Source organism: Lithobates pipiens, unplaced genomic scaffold, assembly GCF_037356315.1.
Source record: "Lithobates pipiens isolate NorthernLeopardFrog02 unplaced genomic scaffold, aLitPip1_a1.2 Scaffold_28, whole genome shotgun sequence".
Taxonomy (NCBI): domain Eukaryota; kingdom Metazoa; phylum Chordata; class Amphibia; order Anura; family Ranidae; genus Lithobates; species Lithobates pipiens.
The window spans coordinates 16428281-16450505 of record NW_027507789.1 but is presented as its reverse complement, the minus strand read 5'-3'; the positions used below and the strand labels follow the sequence as shown (position 1 = coordinate 16450505).

The following is a 22225-nucleotide window of genomic DNA, read 5'->3' as shown; positions in this document are numbered from 1 at the left end:
ACCACCCTTCACATCACCCCCCCCCAACCCTGCATTCTGAGCATAGCGCACTCCTGATCTCTGCATTCTGAGCGCAACGCACTCCTGATCCCTGCATTCTGAGCGCAATGCACTCCTGATCCCTGCATTCTGAGCGCAATGCACTCCTGATCCCTGCATTCTGAGCGCAACGCACTCCTGATCCCTGCATTCTGAGCGCAACGCACTCCTGATCCCTACATTCTGAGCGCAACGCACTCCTGATCCCTGCATTCTGAGCGCAACGCACTCCTGATCCCTGCATTCTGAGCACAACGCACTCCTGATCCCTGCATTCTGAGCACAACGCACTCCTGATCCCTGCATTCTGAGCACAACGCACGCCTGATCTCTGCATTTAGAGCATAACACACTCCTGAAGACTGCATTTAGAGCGTAACGCACTCCTGATCCCTGCATTCTGAGCGTAACACTCTCCTAATCCCTGCATTCTGTGTGTAACACACTCCTAAACCTTGCACTCTCTTGTAATACTTATTTTATTTTTGTGTCCACAAACACACTGCTTTTGCAATCTGTGTTTAGGGTTAACAATGTATCATCACCCGCAGTAGATCACAAAGGCTGTGCGTTTTGAACATGGTGCAGGAAACACACATGGAACATACCTTTCTGGCAACGCGTTCTGGTGTGAAGCAGCCCTAGCAATAGGACACGGTGCCTGGTGATCTTTCACTTCATCAGTGTTGTTCAAGTAAATCTTCATCTCTCTAAAGTTGCCTACCCCTGCTCTAGGGTGTTTCTTTTCAGAAAAAAATATGTATTTGGGCCTTTACATAATCTTCAGGCCTAAAATGATTTTTAAAATGCGCGCAAAAACAGCTCAGGCAGCAAAAGGGTTAATGCATGCATTCGCGTGCCTGTTTAGACGAAAAGTATTAATTTCATTGCCATTTCCAAATCTGGGCATTTGTGCTGTAGAGCAAACTGAGACGACGTAGAATGAGTGTTTACATTTTATGCTCAAACGTCATTGCTGAGTAGTGGAAAGCGGCCTAGAGGGGTCTTTTTTTTTATTTTTATGAATTTGACTTTCAATTACTTTATTTTTTGTTTTTAGGTGAAGATGACGGTATTCTGGCAATATATTAAAGCGGTTGGCATCCCAGTTTCTTTATTTATTTGCTTCCTATACTGCTGCCAGAATGCCTCCGCCATCGGGGCCAACGTGTGGCTCAGCGACTGGACTAGTGAGACCATAATCAATGGGACACAGCAAAATACGCAGATGCGAGTTGGCGTTTACGCAGCCCTTGGATTGTTACAAGGTGATGTATTGATGTGAATGCAAATTTGGAATGTAATATCTAGCAATGAATAGTGGTGAACGTTGGTATGTACCAAGATCCCCACTCTTCTGAACATTGACCTGTGACCGCTTTCCACTTCACTGTACAGGTCTGCTGGTGATGGTGTCCTCCTTTACATTGGCCATGGCGGGTATTGGTGCTGCCCGAAAGTTGCATGAGGCCCTCCTGGATAATAAGATGCACACACCGCAATCCTTCTACGATACGACGCCGATCGGACGTATCATTAACCGGTTCTCCAAAGACATATATGTGATTGATGAGGTCATCCCCCCAACCATCCTCATGTTCCTGGCAACATTTTTCACGTCTTTGTCCACCATGATAGTGATCGTGTCCAGTACGCCACTCTTTGCCGTTGTCATTATACCGCTGGCATTTGTCTACGTATTTGTACAGGTGAGTGAAATATACTAAGAGGAACTACAGATCTTATCACTGGACCCCCAAGTGTCAGTGTATCATTGTTCTGGGACCACCAAGTGTCAGTGTGTCCTTGTTCTGGGACCACCAAGTGTCATTGTTCAGGGACCACCATGTGTCAGTGTGTCATTGTTCTGGGACCACCAAGTGTCAGTGTATCATTGTTCTAGGATCATAAATGACATTGTTCTGGGACAATAAAGTATCAGTATGTATTTGTTCTGGGACCCCCAAGTATTAATGTGTTGTCGTACTGGGACCCCCAAGTGTCAGTGTGTCATTGTACTAGGACCAAGTTTCAGTGTGCCATCGTACTGGGACCCCCAAGTGTCAGTGTGTCATTGTTCTGAACCTCCAGGTGTCAGTGTGTCGTTGTTCTGGACCACCAAGTGTTAGTGTGTGATTGTGCTGGGACACCCAAATGTCAGTGTGTCATGGGTCTAGACCAGCAAGTGTCAGTGTGTCATAGTTCTGGACGCCCAAGTGTCAGTGTCAACTTGTTCTGGGACTACCAGGTTTCTGTATGTCATTGTACTGGACCACCAAGTGTTACTGTGTTATAGTACTGGGACCACCAAGTGTCAGTGTCACATTGTTCTGGGACCACCAGGTGTGGCATTGTATTGGACCACCAAGTGTCAATGTGTTATTATTCTGGGTCTTCAGGTGTCTGTGTGCCATTGTACTGTGCTTCCCAAGCATCAGTGTGTCATTGTTCTGGGACCCCCCCAAGCATCAGTATGTCATTGTTCTGGGACCCCCCCCCCAAGTGTCAGTGTGTGATTGTTCTGAGACCCCCCCCCCAAACCATCAGTGTGTGTCATTTTTCTGGAACCCCCCAAGTGTCAGCGTGTCATTGTCCTGTGACCCCCCCCAAGTGTCAGTGTGTCATTGTCCTGAGACCCCCCCCCCAAGTGTCAGTGTGTCATTGTCCTGTGACCCCCCCCCCCAAGTGTCAGTGTGTCATTGTCCTGTGACCCCCCCCCAAGTGTCAGTGTATCATTGTCCTGTGACCCCCCCCCCCGTGTCAGTGTGTCATTTTCCTGGGACCCCCCAAGTGTAAGTGTGTCAATGTTCTGGGGCCCCCAAGTGTCACTGTGTAATTTATAGTAATGTTTTTCCATACATATTTTATAGTATTAAATATTCCAAACCATATGAAATGTTCAGTCAATGTCCTCTCCCAATCACAGAGGTTCTATGTAGCTACTTCCCGGCAATTGAAGCGTCTGGAGTCAGTCAGCAGGTCCCCCATATATTCCCATTTCTCAGAGACCATCACGGGTGCCAGTATCATCAGGGCCTATGGAAGGCAAACCAGTTTCATCCAATTCAGTGACAACAAGGTGGATGAAAACCAAAAGAGCTACTACCCGGGCATAGTGTCCAACAGGTGAGAGATCCAGGATTTGGATTATTAAATTGTTTCTTCTGCTAATTTTTTTGTACATAAATTTCCCTCTTCCATATTTTTATTTTATTTTATAATTTTTGTTGCTATTCTTGTGACTTCTCTCTTTCTATATAAAATTTTTGCTTTTGCTGCTTTAGCTTCTTCTGTCTCTTGCTCTCGGGGTGAGGGAACTGTCATCTCTGCCTCTTCTCTTCCTGCAGTTTGCTCTGTCGGATTAAACCTCTCCGTCCCCTTTCACACTCCAATCAGGTAAAACCTCATGCCATGATGTGCCTTAAAGGGGCCTTAACCTCACCTGCATATCCGTTCCCCTTTAGAAAACTTTTATCGCAAGTGCTGATGTAGCAGGCCTGACCTTAAAGTATACCGGACGGTGGATTGTTGTTTTTTTATTTTATTTATTTTGACAGATTTCAACCTCCACCTCCCAACTGCTTAAGCCGCTCCTTTAAAATAATATTATAGCTGGTTAAGGATAGGATCTCCAAACTTACTAAGCAGAGGGCCAGTTTAGTTTACTTCAGGCTTTGGGGGGGCAGACTGTGGCCAGTGTAAGTAGAAAATTCCCCCTGGGGTCAGTCCTCCATCATTGGTTCTAATGGGAGGAATAGAGCCCCATTGTTGATATCAATGAGAAGAATAATGCCCCATTGATGGTGTTAAGAGGGGGAATGATGCCCAATCATTGGTGTCAGTGGAATAGTGCCCCAAGGGCCAGATAAAGGCAAGCAAAGGGCCACATCCGCCCCCCAGGCCGCAATTCGGCAACCACTGGTTTAGCATGTGGATACATTTGATGTCTGGAATAAGATACCAAAAAACATCTATTTCATCCAGTAACCCTGGACAATTGTTTTTCAAAAGTTTTACTCCTTGAAAAACCTTTGGTGATCATGATTGACCCCTTTGAACTGAACACAAATATAATTTAAGAATGACTGAATGATGTAGAAATCCTGAGAAACAGGGAACATACCTACAGGGCTCACATTGGTGGCGTGTAGAGGAACCAATGCCCTACATTCTCCTCCTGAAGCCACTGAAAGCCCACTTCTCCTCCCTCCTGCAGGCATTCAGCGGCTGTAGGAGTAAAATGGAGGGAATGAGTTCCTTTATATGTCGTCGCTCCTCCTATCCAGGTCCTGCTGCCCCCTGGCCATCCTGTGTGCTCTCATAGCCTGGCGGGAATGGGTCTCGCTGCAGGACTATAAAAAAGTGCCTCAGGATCAGTGGGAAGGGTTCCCCCAGCTGAGGGTCAAGGGTGCCCTTCACGGTTTCTTGCATCTGAGCCCTAAAGGTCCTAGTTACCCCTTTGTTGAGAATATGAAATTAATCTTCAGTGATATGTTGCTCTTCATGGTCTTGTATGCTGTAGAAAGTGTCAACCAGCTGAATGAAAGTTTGGTGCTCTGTAGTTGTCCCAATGACCTTTGGAGGGGCAGAACAGAGAGCCGGTGACTGTCAGTCATCAGTACTCTGCTCACTAAAGAATGAGAACCAAGCAATTAGTGGTCATCTGATCGTTCAGTTCTCAGTATTAGAGCCGGTGGGGGACAGATGCAGCATGGGCACCAATGCTGCCTCTGCCTAGGTGAGTATGTTTATTTTTTGAATTTCCATATTTCTCTTTTAATGTAATGCGACGCTCTTGCACGGTTGCCCCATTTCCATATGTAACATATGCAACAAGTTGCATTCCAAGCAGCAGAGCCACTATTTTTACATTTTTCCACAGCTCTTCCAGTTGTACTTGGTGTACTGGATGTAGTTCAACAGCAGTTCCATGTTTTCCTATATTTATTTCATGTATGCAGAGTAGCCAACAAGTATTGCAAATAGCAAAAACGGAAGATTTCTATAAAATGTTATGTGACAGGTTAAAGTACGGGTTATTTTTGTGATTAGCAGCCAAAACGCTATAAAATACACCAAAAAGTATTCAGGAAGCAAGTTGTTTGTTGTCCAGTGAAACTTATTAGAGCTGCCACGATCAGAGACAAACATGGCTGAGCATTGGACTTAAGTAGTCTCTAAACAATTCACCTCTAAGATATTATAAAAAAGATTTTAAAGAAGAAAGTATCGTGTTTTTTTGACAGGCAACCATGGTTGGACCCGTACCATATGGTAAGCACCTAATGCTCCAAGGTTTAAGCAGTCCAGTCATCAACTGGACCTAAAAAAATGTGTTTTCAGAATGAAGAAGGGGATACCCATTAGCCACTTGGCTGCATTGGAGAGTGCTGTAATCTCAGTACTCGGACGGGACTAATGTGACAGCTTCCGGCTGTCAATGGTTGCTAAAGAAGAAGCTGGTGCTTGCACCCGCCATGTTCTTGCCAACCACTGACATCACCAGGCCCATTCACCCACATAAGCAAATGGGCAGGGATCGGAGGGGTTACATCATTGACTGAGAGGAGAAAGGCAGAAAGAGAAGGAAGCGCCAGCGAAGTGTAGTATCCCAGTTAAGTTTTAATGGAAAGAGATTAAAAACCCTTGCAAGAGTAGGATATACAACATGCTTATCTGGTGTCAGGTGTATATACGTGGATCCTCCTAAAACTGTCCTGCAGGACCGCAATGATCTGTTGTCGCCCCCCCCACACACACATTTTTTGAGACTCTCTTAAATTTCAGGGCAGAAAATTGTCATTTTTTATTTGATGCATTCGGCACCCTTCGATTATAAGGGGTTCAGGTTCAGCATCCGAACTTCTTTGAAGTCTGCCAAAATCTTTTCAAACTGAACCCAGGGCAGTTCGGCTCAACCCTAGAGGGTACCCATGTTCTCTTTAATACAATAAATTAATTCTTGACTACTTTTTGTAGAGCTCCTCACCCACTGACATCCAGGGCCTCCTGTAATGTCCTTCACATGAATATGTTTATCACCAAATAAAAGTAGCATAATGTATACCCCCCCCCATCCTGTATTTTTATTATTAGCTCATCTCTGTCACAGTTACAAAATACCATAAATTGCAATAGTCCAGAACATTCAATCACAGTTCAATTTACCGTAGTCATGTGAGCAAAAGGCCAAAATCTGGTTGGTTGTTTGTAGGTTCTTCTTTCATCTTTGCAATTTGTACTTGAAAAAATGTTTTTTGCTAAATTAATTAAAGAAATTTTGTAATTGATAATTATTATATCATTATGTTTCTAATATTAAATATGGTTGACATCTCCCTATAACCCTCCCCTTTCCTATGGCATAATCACAGCGTCCATGATGGCACTGAGATCTCATTTAGACATGTGCAAAAGGAAAAAATTTGTTTAGTTTCGTTTTAATTCGTTAATTTATTAATTTCGTTTAGATATATTCGTTAACTTCCTTAAATTAGTTTTCGGATTTCGTTTAGTTTTCTACCGAATTCGAAAAATCGGCCACATTCGAAAATATTTCAACCAAATTAGAAAATATTTCTACCGGATTCGAAATGATTTCAACATGATTCGAAATTATTTCAACCGCATTCAAAATGATTTCAACATGATTCCACATTATTTCAACGCATTCGAAAATATTTTGTGACCCGAATTTAGGGCCATGTATCTCGGGGTCACTTAGTGCTAGTACTATTTTGTTTGCATACCAAATTTGGGGTTTCTAGCTATAAGTGATCCCGAGATATGTGGCCCCAAAATCGGATCGCAAAATGTCATTCTCTGCTGCAGAAAAGTGCTTGACATTTTGTGACCCGAATTTGGGGCCACGTATCTCGGGAACACTTGATGCTAGAAACTCCAAATTTGGTATGCAAGCACACGTAGTACTAGTACTATAACATATCCAAATTTGGAGTTTCTAGCACCAAGGGACCCCGAGATACATGGCCCTAAAGTCAGGTCACAAAATATTTTCGAATGCGGTTGAAATAATGTCGAATCATGTTGAAATCATTTTGAATCCGGTATTGAGTCAAATTTCGGCCGAATTCGGTTGAATTCGTTAGCATTGTAATTCAGATGCATCCGAATGTCCGAATAATGAAAATTTGTCCGAATTTCCAATCGGAACGAAACGAAATGCACATGTCTAATCTCATTCCGTCTTCTGACCTCATGCGTTCCTCTCTCTAGTTATGTCTGTCTAGAACGGTCATGGCGCCTCGTTGTCTACCCATGTGTTTTCACGGGACATCGTACCTGGCCGTCATTTTCATTTCTTTTAACCCTCTTACATTTTATCACTCATTTTCATATTTATTACATGCAACAAGAGCAAATATCTCAAACCAAAAGCCGCGTGAATGATGATTTTCTGTTCTGTTTTGTTGGCAGGTGGCTGGGAATACGGGTGGAGTTTGTTGGGAATTGTGTTGTCCTCTTCGCGGCTCTATTTGCAGTTATTGGTAGAGAAAGCCTCACCCCGGGGCTTGTGGGTCTCTCTGTGTCCTATGCATTGCAGGTAAAAAATAAATAGCTTTTTGGTTTTATAAAATAGTTCTATAGCTAAATTGAAGACAAATGCACATTGAGTTCAATGACGAAATGAAAGTTCTTCTATAAACAAGGTATTTTCCCTTTAGATTTATGGCTGTTGCACATTGGCTTAAAAAACGCTGCTTTTACAGACATTTGACTTTTTTTTTCTGCCTGTAAACGCACCTCTATGTTAGCCTATGTGTCAATGCACACATAGGTGTTTACAGCCTGAAAAAAACCCATCACCGGTGCATTCAGGATAGAAGCGTTTGGGCAGAGAAAACGCTTGATGCACCTAAATGCACGTAAACGCATATAAACGCGCCTAAATGCCAGACTAGTCTAGTGCTTGGGCGTTCATTCATAACAATGGCCAATATAAATTAATATTATGGCCAATGGATTACATAAACGCTCAAACGCTTGACCTGAACACGTGTAAATGCACCTAAACTCATGTGCAAAATGCGGCTTTAGGCACAATTTTTAAGGAGGTTTTCTCTTACCAGGAGAAAAGGCATTCGGGAGAGTCAAGCAAATGATCACTGTGCATGAGACCTTTAAAGTGATCATAAAATCATTTTTTTTTTAAAATAACAAACATGTCATACTTACCTGCTCTGTGCAGTGGTTTTACAGAGCAGCCCTCTTCTCGGGTCCTTTGGCTAGCCCCTTCCTATGGGTAAACTCGAGCCGAGCCGCTGCTCTGTGTGTCCATTCAGACATGCGGTCATGTTTCTGCCCCACCCCTTCTCTCTCCTCATTGGCTCACTGACTTTGACATCACCGGGAGCCAATGGCGTCCGCTGCTGTGCCTCAGCCAATCAGGAGGGAGAGTCCCAGACAGCCGAGGATCTCGTGCAGCATCGCTGGATCGAGATGGGGCTCAGGTAAGTATTAGGGGGGGCTGCGGCACACTGAGATTATAGAATACATAGAATGCATTAAGAAAAAAAAAACTTCTGCCTTTAGAATCACTTTAAAGGCCCACATATTTGGCCCATGTATACGGCAGGCGGTCTGACAGAAGGCGCCCAAACGTCCAGCTTCTTTCGAAGGGGCATGACCGAAAAAGGTCTGCCGATCGGCATCCAATCAGGGGCAGTCCCCCCTGTGAGAACACTAAATCTTAGCTGGGGAGATCGCTGTACTAACTTTGGATTGTTCGTACAGGATCTCCTCCCAAGCGCAGTTTTATTTCATTCAGCCTACTGGGGTGAACAACAACAACAACAAAAAAGGGTGTACTAGGCTTTAATCACACCAAATAAGGTGTGGTGCGGCAAGTATTTTCCACAAAAACTACGGCGGGAGCCCAAGTGTGTGTGGACATCTATGGCCAGGAAACCTGTACAAAGCTATGACCACAGCTGTCCACCGGTGTTCAGAAGTAATCATACAGGGACAGATGCTCGCCCCTGGACAGATAATGGCACCTAGACGCAAAGTGAGTGGAAACCCCCTATACAACAGGTGTGCCCTAGGAGGATTTCCTATTCCTATAATGGCAACTCAAAATGTAGGATTTCCCATCACTTTCTGTCTCTATGACATAAGACAAGTCGGTGAATGTATAAAACCTTTCCCTTTTCCATCCAAAGTTGAAAAATACATTTTTTACCTTCACTTGCTTACATTCACTTTAAAGATCTTGCAACCTCAGAACCCCTAAACTTGCAGGTGATCCAGGGAAAGGAATAAAAGAGAGAGAAATTAATCTGTGAAAAGTTTTTTGTGTTAATTTGTTTCCTTCACTCATCGTTAACAGGTAACCATGTCGCTTAACTGGATGGTGCGGATGACCTCTGACCTGGAAACAAACATTGTGGCTGTAGAACGTGTCAAGGAATATTCTGAGACAGAGACAGAGGTCGGTAAAATCAAAACTTTGCGGTTTGAATTGTTTACTGGAAAGGTTTCATTGGTTTCCGCCATTGTGGTAGAAGAATGCCGTGTTCCACAGGTTTTCCTGCGCTTCCCTCTAAAGTCGCCCATAATCTGACTTTTTTCAGGCTCCTTGGACTATAGACGATAAGAAGCCGGAAGAGGGTTGGCCAAGTAAAGGTGAAGTCGAATTATCCAACTACTCTATCCGGTATAGACCTGGATTGGATTTGGTGCTGAAAAACTTGAGCCTGAAAGTTAAAGGAGGAGAAAAGGTAAAAATACAATTTTCACTACCATGTGGGAGATTTATCACGCTAATATAAAGAGCCAGAAAAACTAATTATTTATAAGGCAAAAATGGTTACAACTCTACTGTTTTTATTTATTCATAGAACCTTTATTTGGCCCGAGTGCAATATGTGGATGATTTTTTACTATAATTCTGGTAAAATATATTTGAAGAAAAAAGTATATGGTGTCTCGCACACTATATGGCAAAAGGTTTGTGATTACCAGGTCATCACACCTACCATACAATCCAAAGTATGTGAACCCCCTTCCAAGTGATGAGGTACATGTGTTTCCAGTGAAGGGAGCACTAGAACATACAAAGACATTTTAGAAGATTGTGCACCTCCAACCTTTGTTTGGGGAAGACCCTCTACTGCTCCACCATAATTGTGCACCTGTGTACAAAGCCAGCTCCATGAAGATATGGTTTGACCAGTTGGGTGTGGAGGGACTTGAGTTTCCTGCATAGAACCCTCACCCTCAACCCTACTGAACATCTTTGTTATGAACTGGGACACCAGTTCATAACAAAGATCCCGGGTCTTCCAATCCAACATCAGTACCTGACCTCACAAATGAGCACAAATTTCCACAGACATCCTCCAAAATCTTGCGGAAAGTCTTCCCAGAAGAGTGGAGGCTGTTGTAGGCACTAAGAGGGAAAACTCAATCTTAATGGCATGGTTCCTAAATAGGGTGTCCAGCAAACTCACACAGGTGAGATGATGGTTGGGGGTCCACAAACTTGTTGGCAATATATTGTGTATTTTTGAACATTTCCGACTTTTTGAAGTGTGGTAAAATGCCAAGTGCTGTAAGCTCAACTTTTATTGAAACATTTCCACGTTTATGTAAACAGAAAGCATAGTTTACTTATTATTGTAACTGATGCCAATATAAAACCAGGGGTCTCGCAAAAAGAGAATTTGTATGTTACATGACAGATGATTATTGGAAAAAGTTTGGCTTTTTGATGATTTTTTAATTGCTCAGGTTGGGATTGTGGGAAGGACGGGAGCAGGAAAGTCTTCCATGACGCTGTGCCTGTTCCGGATCCTGGAGGCTGCTGAGGGAATTATCACTATCGATGGTGTAAATATTGCTGAGATTGGACTTCACGACCTTCGATCTATGCTCACTATTATACCACAGGTAAGATGGCAACCGTTTGTAATGCTCAGTCAAGAAAAATGTAACTTAGTTACTATGAGTTATTGTAGACTATTATTACTGGCCTAATTTCTGGGCTATGCCCCCACCAGTTACCTACCTCTGTTCAGTGAGAGCTTGTCAAAGGCCAACAAGGGCACTCTTATTTTGCAGGGGGCAGGCAGTGGGTGGGGTTCACTTAGATGACCAAGTCATAGTATTAAAGTGAAACCAAATCGGAGAGACACACATAGGGGGGAGTTTTGGCTAACAATAGAAATAACATATTGAGGTGTCTGCCCTTAGGAAGTAAAAATGGTTGACAGGTTCAATTTAAGGTCCAACAAAGCCTGATCTCAGGGGGTGCCTTCCTCTAATGCAAATGTTTACGTGATCTTGTGGGGCACTATTACTCCCACTGATATAAACGATGGAATGCTATTCCTCACATTGACACCAAAGATGTGGCACTATTCCTCCACTGACGTCATTGATGGGACACTATTCCTCCCACTGACACCATTGATGGGGCGCTATTCCTCCCACTGACATCATTGATGGGGCGCTATTTCCCACACCTACACCATTGATGGGACATTATTCCTCCCACTGACACCATTGATAGGGCACTATTCTTTCCACTGATGCCAATGATGGGGCATTATTCCTCCCACTGACCCCATTGATGGGGCACTATTCCTCCCACTGACACAAATATTGGGCACCTATTCCTCCTCCAATTGACCACAGATGCAATGTAATTTTATTACTCCGACTCACCACCAAGCCTGGGGCATTCTTTAATGCCACTGATGATGGAGCATTTTCTACTCCCGTTGGACACAACCCAGCCCCCCAAAAGTCTAAAGGACAGCAAACTGGCCCTTTGCTTAGAAAGTTTGAAGACCCCTTAAGTAACAGGTTTTTGTTTTTTTGTGTCGTCTTGTAGGACCCGGTGCTATTTTCAGGGACTCTGAGGATGAACCTGGACCCCTTTGATAAATATTCTGAGGATGAAATTTGGAAAGCACTGGAGTTATCCAATCTGAAGAAGTTTGTCTCCAGCCAGACCGAAAAACTGGACTATGAGTGTGCGGAGGGTGGAGAAAATCTGAGGTAATGACATGACTGGCACCCAGGAGATTACATTACCTAGGGATCTTTTTGTCTATGGGCAGAGATGTATTTATGATGGGGGTCCCCATGGGTTCGTGCCCAGGGTAATGGGGATAGATGTCCACTTATGGACATTTGTGGTTAAACTCAGCAATAGATCTGTAGGGAGGGGTGCAAAGAATGGTCAGAGGTAACACAAGACTATTGTTCGGGTAACATGGAACCATCTCGGTTCCATTTATTGACCTGTACATTATCTCCTATGCATATATACGGCCTCGGCTTTAGGGGGTTATACCGGGATGATGCCTGCAGCTGCAGCCATCATCCCGGTACTGTTTTTCAGAGCAAGCAGTTGGCTCTTCAGGGATAACAACCGATGCTGCTAAAAGCTGCTCGGCTGTTATACTGGAGGAGCGAGAGGGGACGTCCCACCCTCCTACCACCTTCCACCGATCCTCCCTGGCCTCCCGTCCCACCGGGAGACCCGAGACATGATCCGGCACTTCCACCGGCTAGGGAGAGATTGGAACGAAGCCGGAAACGGCTTTGTTACAATCTTTTTTCTGTAAACACGGAAGCAACGTCACTTCCGATTTACTTGGCTGCTAACGGCACCGGTTTTAAAAAAAAGTTACAGTATTCAGAATCTCAGTTTTAGGCGAACTGAATACTTTGAAGCGCAAAGGAGGGATTTGGGGTCTTTTAGACCCCCGATCCCTCCATAAAGAGTACCTGTCACCACCTATTACTGTCACAAGGGATGTTTACCCACGAGCTCGCGCAGCAAAGAAAACGCATACGCAAGTCGCGCCCGCATGTGTAAACGGTGTTCAAATCACACATGTGAGGTATCGCCGCGATCGTCAGAGCGAGAGCAATAATTCTAGCATTAGACCTCCTCTGTAACTCTAACCTGGTAACTGTTTTTTTTTAAAGCCTATGGTACCGTAGTTTGTCGCCATTTTCAAATCATGACATGTTGAGTATCTATTTACTTGGCGTAACATCATCTTTCAGATTGTACAAATAAATTGGGCTAAGTTTACTGTATAGTTTTTTTTTAATTCATGAAAGTGTCTTTTTTTCCACAAAAATGCTTTTGAAAGGCTGCTGCGCAAATACAGTGTGACATAAAATATTGCAACAACCGCCATGTTATTCTCTAGATTCTCGGGTAAAAAAAAAAAATTATAAATATAATGTTTGGGGGTTCTAAGTCATTTTCTTGAAAAAAATATGCATTTTAACTTGCAAGCAACTAATGTCAGAAATAGGCTTAGTCATGAAAGGGAAATAAAACAAACCACATGCTGCACTTTTCTTTTTTTTTTTTTTTTTTTTTTAGAATCATGACGCAAATGGCAGAGCTTGTACAAATGGGTGTCATTATTCAGTTGTGGTTAGGACAACTTAAGTCAGCTGTGTCTAAGGGAGATTATACGCTGAGACATTAAAACTTGCTTGCTGATTTGATGATGGTGCTCAGATATGTCAGTTGATGACCTTGTCAAAAATATTGGGACGTCTGCCCTTACACCTACATGAACTTTAATGGCATTGGGCTCAATATTGAGTTGGCCCACCCTATGCAGCTATAACAGCTTCAACTCTTCTGGGAACATCCCTCACTGATCTCCCCTTTCTGTTACTGACCCAGAAGCGATGTGTAAAACATAATTTCCTCCAGCCAGTATTGCGATCTGCAAGCTATTATTTTCACTCATTAAAGAGAACCTGTAATGATAAAATGCATCACATACATTATATTACCAAAAGTATCGGGACGCCCACCTTTACACGCACATGAACTTTAATGGCATCCCAGTCTTAGTCTGTAGGGTTCAATATTGAGTTGGCCCACCCTTTGCAGCTATAACAGCTTTGACTCTCCTGGGAAGGCCGTCCACAAGGTTTAGGAGTGTGTCTATGGGAATGCTTGACCATTCTTCCAGAAGCGCATTTGTGAGGTCAGGTGCTGATGTTGGACAAGAAGGCCTGGCTCACAGTCTCTGCTTTAATTCATTCCAAAGGTGTTCTATTGGGTTGAGGTCAGGACTTTGTCCAGTCAAGGTCCTCCACCCCAAACTCGCTCATCCATGTCTTTATGGACCTTGCTTTTTGGCGCTGTTTAGATATGTCAGTTGATGGCTGTGCTCAGATATGTCAGTTGTTTTTTTAAGTGCAAGAGTTTGTTTTGAAATGCATTACTTTCTGCAGCCTCTACTAATACTCTTACCTTGCAGTGTTGGTCAGCGTCAGCTGGTTTGTCTCGCCCGAGCTCTCCTACGTAAAACCCGCATTCTCATCCTGGATGAAGCCACGGCCGCCATTGACCTGGAAACTGACGACCTCATCCAAATGACCATCCGGACACAGTTTGAGGACTGCACAGTGCTGACAATCGCACACAGGCTCAACACCATCATGGATTACACAAGGTACACGCAGCAATTATTTTATTTCAACTAACTTGACTTTGCAGCAAAAGTAACAATTTTGGCAAACATTTTAGCAGAAATAAGCTTCCGGTTTATCCATGTAGACTGTGAAATTGGCCTAAAAATGTGCATGGCTTTGATTTTTAAAAAAGCTATGGGATCACCATTTTAGGGACAGCTGCCACATGCATTGGGTATCCAGATGTGCTCCTTTCATGATGCCTTGAAAGCATCCTTCAACTCCAGTTTGAGAAGGATAAATGCAAATCATGAAGAGGAGTGCTGGCTGTCTCTTTAAACAAGCTGCTAGTAGGATTTTGCAAACTTTAGCAAATTTTTTTTTTTTGAAAGTTGCTGAAGCCCACTAGCAGCTTGTTTAAAGCAGAAGTAAAATTCTGTGCTGGCAGATGAGCTCTTATCATAATGTGCACGTGTGCTGGGTGTGCCCTTCTTCAGGGCTGTGTCCCTTGCCGCCGCCATCTCTTCCACTAATACTTCAGGTCCCGTCATTCTCTTCAGCCATTGGGAAGCCTTTAATGAAAAGTGCTCATGCGCACAGGGATTACCTCATCCCCAACACCCAACTCCACTTACAAATGCCAATGTAGTGTATGCTGCAGACAGTGCGCACAGAAAAAAAAATTGTTAGAAGCAAGTTTTGGCTAAGGAGACTGATGCTTCTGCAAAAAAAAGAGAAACTTTCTAGAGATTTTTTATTTTTACGTTCGGTTCTGCTATAAAGCCTAAGATTAAATCTACTTCCACCCCCATTCTAAATTTATTCTATTTACCCTGTAAAAGGAAAGATGCCTATTTCTTGTCTATTTTCGGGGCGCTCCGGTTGGTCACATTATTGGGTCCCAGCGCTGGCTTCAGTGTAGAGTAGCCCTTTTCAACACAGAGCAACCCTTGAAATACATGAAACAGTCATGGGGATGAAGTCAAATTATAGGCACCATTCTTCTAAAAAGTATATGAAAACGAGATGGTGCTCTCCTGTCTACACCACAAGGTAGCGGAGATTGAGACAAGGGACTTTGAGTGTGCCACAATCCAAAAATCAACTCTCACTCTCCAGGTCTGGAGAAACTAATTTTCACAAACCCTTAAATTACCCTTCTGGCCTCGGGGGAACCCCTGCTAAAAATTATGATATCTACAATTCGTGATACATTAGTGTGATGGTCAGTGGGAAGAATGGTCCTTACACTTGTGGTCATTGGGAAGAATTACCGCCTTACAGATAGCTAAAAAGATCAATGGTGTCAGTGGGAACTCATATGAGAGGCAGGAATTGTACAAGGAATCCCTTAGCAACCTCTAGGTGAACACCAGGGTTCCATGGGACCCTGGTGTAGAGGAAGGACAGCTGGAAATTGATGCCCCATAGTATGTCTATGGATAACATCGTTGCAACCGTTGTCAGCAAATCTCTCTTCTTCACTGAAACCGGCGTTGGAGAGATCATGTGACTGGACCAGAGCACCCTCAGAAACATACCCATCTTTCCTTCTACAGTGTAGATAGAATAGGCTTAGAATGGGGATGAGAGAATATCTCATAAAAGTTTTTTGCGAAATTGTGGTTAAAAGCTTTAAGGTTGATGGGGGTAGCATGGACGGACCTGTAGGGCTATCCCGAGGAGGGCCCTTTTTCCACCTACGGGGGCCTTGTGAGTTTTCTCTGTGCAACCACCTATTTAATGTTTGGTCCTCATATTTCTTCTATATCGGCCACCAAGGTTGAACTGCCTCCCTTTTGTTCCTAATGTACTTATATTGTTGAATGATTCAAGCATGGCTAGGATTGCTTGCCACTCTATTTCGTGTTGTTTATAGAAAAAAATCCTTCAATAAAAACTATGGAAACAGAATCGGGGTTGGAGTAAATTTAAGCTTTTGGTAGGTTTTGACTTGCCTTCCACTTTAACCACTTCAGCCCCGGACCATTTTGGTGGTCAAAGACCAGACCACTTTTTGCGATTCGGCACTACGTCGCTTTAAATGACAATTGCGCGGTCGTGCAACTTGGCTCCCAAACAAAATTGACGTCCTTTTTTTCCCCACAAATAGAGCTTTCTTTTGGTGGTATTCGATCACCTCTGTGGTTTTTATTTTTTGCGCTATAAACAAAAATAGAGCGCCAATTTTGAAAAAAACGCATTATTTTTTACTTTTTGTTATAATAAACAAAAATAAACATCCAATCACAGAGCAGAGCAGAGATCAGCGTCACTAGTTTCTAGGCAGAACGGGGAGATGCTGTTTACAACGGCATTTCCTCGTTCAGCCGCCCCGTGAGACGATTGCGGGTATGCCCGCGGCCATCGAGTCCGCGGGACCCGCGACTGGACTCACAGGGGTTCCGACCAGCACGCGAGCGCACCACCGGTGGCGCGCTCGCGATGGCAGGGCAGCAAATTTAAAGGGACGTACAGGTATGCCCATTTGCCTGCCCGTGCCATTCTGCCGACGTACATCGGCGTGCGCTGGTCGGGAAGCGGTTAAAGTTATGGTAAAGGTACTATAACCAACATGTTATATTTACCTGCTCTGTGGAATTGTTTTGCACAGAGCTGCTCTGATCCTCATCTTCTCGGGAACTCCCGGCTCCTCCACCCTACCGACTGCCCCCATAGCAAGCCACTTGCTATGGGGGCACTCATGCAGGCTCTCTCCCAAGCCACGCTCTGTATGTCTATTGACCACCCCCTGCTCCCTCCTCACTGGCTTTGATTGACAGCAGTAGGAGCCAATGGCTCCCGCTGCTGCCTTTGAGCCAGTGAAGAGAGAGAGAAGCAGCAATGCTGCTCTCATGCACAGTGCTGGATTGACATCCAGCTCAGGTAAGTATAAGAGCAGGTTCATGGGTGGCTCTGCACACAGAACCTTCTGTCTTTAGAATCACTTTAATGTTGCAGTTAGTGTGCCCATTTGTCTTTTAACATTTCAAATTTGGAGCTGAAAGGTGCTTTAAAATCTTAGAAGCTTTCTGAAAGCTACAATACATAAACACAAGTGAAGCCACTGTGTATGAAAACAGGTATCAATTCTCCCAGCTAGTAAGAGTCACCCAGTGGATCTCTGCAGGGACCCAGTATGTACAGTATATTGTCCCGGAGTTCTGCTTTAGAGCCAAGTCTATATGAATGCATTTTTTCCTTGCCGAAATGACAATTTTGTTTTCCTTTCCCAGGGTTCTTGTCCTCGACAAGGGGAGAATAGCTGAATTTGATACACCTACCAACCTCATAGCCTCAAAAGGAATATTTTACGGCATGGTGAAGGATGCTGGACTGGCCTAAATGTATTTTCTTTTGTTCCAAATGTTATGTTACAGATTGTCCGTCTTTTTATTTTATTTTATTTTTTATTTTTTACAGCTCCATTTTGTAAATAATATTGACAAAACTGGTTTATTTTGAGTTCTCTCGACATATCAAAGAAAAAAATATTTTTAAAGAGACTGCCGTTTTTTTATTTCCAGACAACATATATATATTTTGACCGAAAATAGAGAATTAGGACTATTTAAATATTGTACAAAATACTGTGTTCAGATTTATTTACAAAAGGAGAAATAAATTATATTCAATTTTTTTTTCAAAAAAAAGTTTTTGTTTATAATAAATGATATTCACAAAAAAAAAAAAAAATAAAATAAAATAAATCAGCTTTTACTTTTTGACTGGTGATGATGCTATAAAACTAAACTGGAGGCTGAAAATCTTTTGTAAAGAAATGTTTATTATTAATATGACCAGAGTTTAGTCTGTTGAGACAGTTGTCGTGTTTGGTCGATGGGGACCTCTACTAGATAATACATTTTAGAGGAAGTACTGAATGCCTAAAATCCCATCTATTCTATCTAAACCAGTGGTCTCCAAACTGCGGACCTTTGCTTGCTTTTACCCAGCCCTCGGGGCAATATTTCATCCACTGATACCAAAAGTGGGACATAATTCCCCCCCCCCCCCCCCCACCAATGAAGGAGCAGAATTCCTCCCGATGACAACAGTGTGGCACCATTCCTCTCAATGACACCAATGTTGGTGCACAAATTCTTCCCAATAACGCCAACGATGGTGCACAATTCCTCCCATTGACACCAAAGATGGGGCATTGTTTATTTCCATTGCCATCGTGACCTTTTTCTACTCCCAATGGCTCCTAATCTATGGTCCAAATCCAGACAGATAAAAAATGATTTCCTGCAGTGTAAGCCCTTGTACACACGGTCGGAGATTCCGACAACCAAATCCGTCGGAGTAATTCCGACGGATTAATTCCGGAAGCGGTCCGGAAGTGATGTTGCATACACACGGTCGGACTAAGTTGTCGGAAAATCCGATTGTACATAACGTGATGACGTTATTTCGTTACGACGGGACTACGTTCAGGCTAGTAGCCAATGGCTTTGGTCTAGGAATTTGATCTGAGCATACGTGCCACTTTGTCCGTCGGAGTAGGCTACACATGATCGGAGAAAGTCCGATCGGAGCATTTTGTCGGAAAATATTTCCGGCAAGTTGGAAAAGTTGGTCCGACGGATATTCCGACGGAAACAGTCCGATGCAGACCACACACAGTCGGAATATCCGACAAAACGCTCCGATAGGAAACATTCCGACGGAATCTCCGACCGTGTGTACAAGGGCTAAGAGTTAATAGCTTGTTTTGTCTAGAGGAGAGAAGAAACATTTTACTTACCTGATCCTCGGCTTCCCCGGCATTCCTCCACGATCCAGCTGTGGACTGTTCCTCAATTCCAGAGCAGGGCTATGAACCCTCCTTTGGTCTTGTTGACATCAGGACCCTAGACTGCATACACTATCTCACAAAAGTGAGTACACCCCTCACATTTTTGTAAATATTTTATTATTATCTTTTCATGTGACAACGCTGAAGAAATGACACTTGTCTACAATGTTAAGTAGTGAGTGTACACCTTGTATAACAGAATAAATTTGCTACCCCCTCAAAATAACTCCACACACAGCCATTAATGTCTAAACCGCTGGCAACAAAAGTGAGTACACCCCTAAGTGAAAATGTCCAAATTGGGCCCAATTAGCCATTTTACCTCCCCGGTGTCATGTGACTCTTTGGTGTTACAAGGTCTCAGGTGTGTAATATTTGGTGTTATCACTCTCACACTGGTCACTGGCAGTTCAACATGGCACCTCATGGCAAAGAACTCTCTGAGGATCTGAAAAAAAGGGATTGTTGCTCTACATAAAGATGGTCTAGGCCAGTGATGGCGAACGTTGGCACCCCCGATGTTTTGGAACTACATTTCCCATGATAATCATGCACTCTGCAGTGTAGTTGAGCATTATGGGAAATGTAGTTCCAAAACATCTGGGGTGCCAAGGTTCGCCCATCACTGGCCTAGGCTATAAGAAAATTGGCAAGACCCTGAAACTGAGCTGCAGCACCATGGCCAAGACCATACAGTGGTTTAACAGGACATTTTCACTAAGAACAGGCCTCGTCATGGTCAACCAAAGAAGTTGAGTGCACATGCTCAGCGTCATATCCAGAGGTTGTCTTTGGGAAATAGATGTATGAGTGCTGCCAGCATTGCCAGAGGTTGAAGGGGTGGGGGGGTCATCCTGTCAGTGCTCAGACTATACGCTGCACACTGCATCAAAATGGTCTGCATGGCTGTCATCCCAGACAGAAGCCTCTTCTAAAAATGATGCACAAGGAAGCCCGCAAACATTTTGCTGAAGACAAGAAGACTAAGGACATGGATTACTGGAACCACGTCCAGTGGTCTGATGAGATGATGAGCATGTGTGGCGGCAACCAGGTGAGGAGTACAAAGACAAGTGTGTCTCGCCTACAGTCAAGTATGGTGGTGGGAGTGTCATGGTCTGGGGCTGCATGAGTGCTGCCGACGCTGGGGAGCTACAGTTCTTTGAGGGAACCATAAATGCCAACATGTACTGTGATATACTGAAGCAGAGCATGATCCCCTTCCTTTTGGGAACTGGGCCACAGGGCAGTATTCCAACACTATAACAACCCCAAACACACCTCCACTATGACCACTGCCTTGCTAAAGAAGCTGAGGGTAAAGCTGATGGACTGGCCAAGCATGTCTCCAGACCTAAACCCTATTGAGCATCTGTGGGGTATCCTCACACGGAAGGTGGAGGCGTGCAAGGTCTCTAACATCCACCAGCTCCGTGATGTCCTCATGGAGGAGGGGAAGAGGACTCCAGTGGTGACCTGTGAAGCTCTGGTGAACTCAATGCCCAAGAGGGTTAAGGCAGTGCTGGAAAATAATGGTGGCCACACAAAATATTGACACTTTGGGCACAATTTGGAAATTTTCACTTAGGGGTGTACTCACTTTTGTTGCCAGCGGTTTAGACATTAATGGCTGTGTTGTTATTTTGAGGAGACAGCAAATTTACAGTTATACAAGCTGTACACTCACTACTTTACATTGTAGCAAAGTGTCATTTCTTCAGTGTTGTCACATGAAAAGATATAATAAAATATTTACAAAAATGTGTGGGGTGTACTCACATTTGTGAGATACTGTAGGTGCAGTTGAGCATGATGTTGCTCACACTGAATAGTGTATTTTTTTTTCTTTTGACAGAAGAAAGATGAACGCCATACTCAAAATAGCATCTGCAGATTTCACGAGTTAACAAAAATTCTACATTATAGAGATAGCTTTTTATATTTGTGCATTGTTTTTTTGAAATTGGAGATCCATCATCTGTGCTAAGGCGTGAAGGTGATGGCCCTGAGAACAAGAAGTTACCCTCGATGAATGTGTTGTTCCCATTTCATGGTCTAGGCCAGGGTTTTATAACTAGGGTTCCTTGAGCGTTGACCAGTTTTTGTCTCTTGTATAAGTTCCTACTGACACCAATTATCTTTTTAGTCATCTGAGAGGAGGGGATTTCTCCCAATGACCACAAGCGTAAGGGGTATTCTTCCCAATGACCATCACACGTATCATGAGTTGTAGACAGTAATTTTTAGCAGGAAAAGGTTATTTCCAGGGTTCTTTTCTGTTGAAAAGGTTAAGAAAGCCTGGTAGGTCTTAGCCCCTGTACACGTGGTCGTGGACATCTGATTTTGTCCGAAACTGTTGCATACACACGGTCAGACTAAGTTGTCGAAAAATCCGATCTTTCAGAACGTGATGACGTTATTTCGTTATGACGGGACTACATTCAGGCTAGTAGCCAATAGCTTTGATGTAGGAATTTGATCTGAGCATGCGTGGCACTTTGTCCGATCAAAATTCTCTACACATGATAGGAGTATGTCCGATCGAACCAGTTGGTCGGGAAATATTTCCAACAAGTTGGAAAATTGGGTCCGACGGAATCAGTAAGATGCATACCACACACAGTCGGATTATCCGACAACACGGTCCGATAGGAAACATTCCGACGGATTCTCCGACCGTGTGTACAAGGCTTTAGTTTTGGCCATACTTGTGACAGTATCTGCAAATCATGTAAGAGCTTCAGTTTCAGCAACAATCTAGAACACTAGAATCTACACCTGTCAATACCAACAACCAGTAGTCCCCTATATCAGGGCAGCCAGTTGGCTCAGGGAGTAGCTGCTCTGCCTCTCATGCTGGAGACCCCTGGATCGAATCCCCACAGGTCACTTTATCACTGGGCTCCCAGCTGTAGAAAAGCCCCTACAGCTGGGAGTTTCTCAGACCACAAAAAAGTAAGA

General features: G+C 43.7%; 1 protein-coding gene across 1 annotated transcript in view; it reads left to right on the top strand.

Annotated features, from left to right (window-relative positions):
* The window catches only part of ABCC3 (ATP binding cassette subfamily C member 3), a 117490-nt gene extending 99374 nt beyond the window's left edge, over window positions 1–18116 (top strand). The window contains exons 22-31 of the mRNA XM_077458775.1: window positions 1100–1307; window positions 1438–1748; window positions 2966–3165; window positions 7477–7603; window positions 9389–9490; window positions 9633–9779; window positions 10792–10950; window positions 11897–12063; window positions 14310–14504; window positions 17700–18116. Of these exons, the coding sequence (XP_077314901.1) occupies window positions 1100–1307; window positions 1438–1748; window positions 2966–3165; window positions 7477–7603; window positions 9389–9490; window positions 9633–9779; window positions 10792–10950; window positions 11897–12063; window positions 14310–14504; window positions 17700–17808 (1725 nt within the window). The 3' untranslated portion in view covers window positions 17809–18116. The remainder of the gene's footprint in view (window positions 1–1099; window positions 1308–1437; window positions 1749–2965; window positions 3166–7476; window positions 7604–9388; window positions 9491–9632; window positions 9780–10791; window positions 10951–11896; window positions 12064–14309; window positions 14505–17699) is intronic.
* The last annotated feature ends 4109 nt before the right edge of the window (window positions 18117–22225 follow it).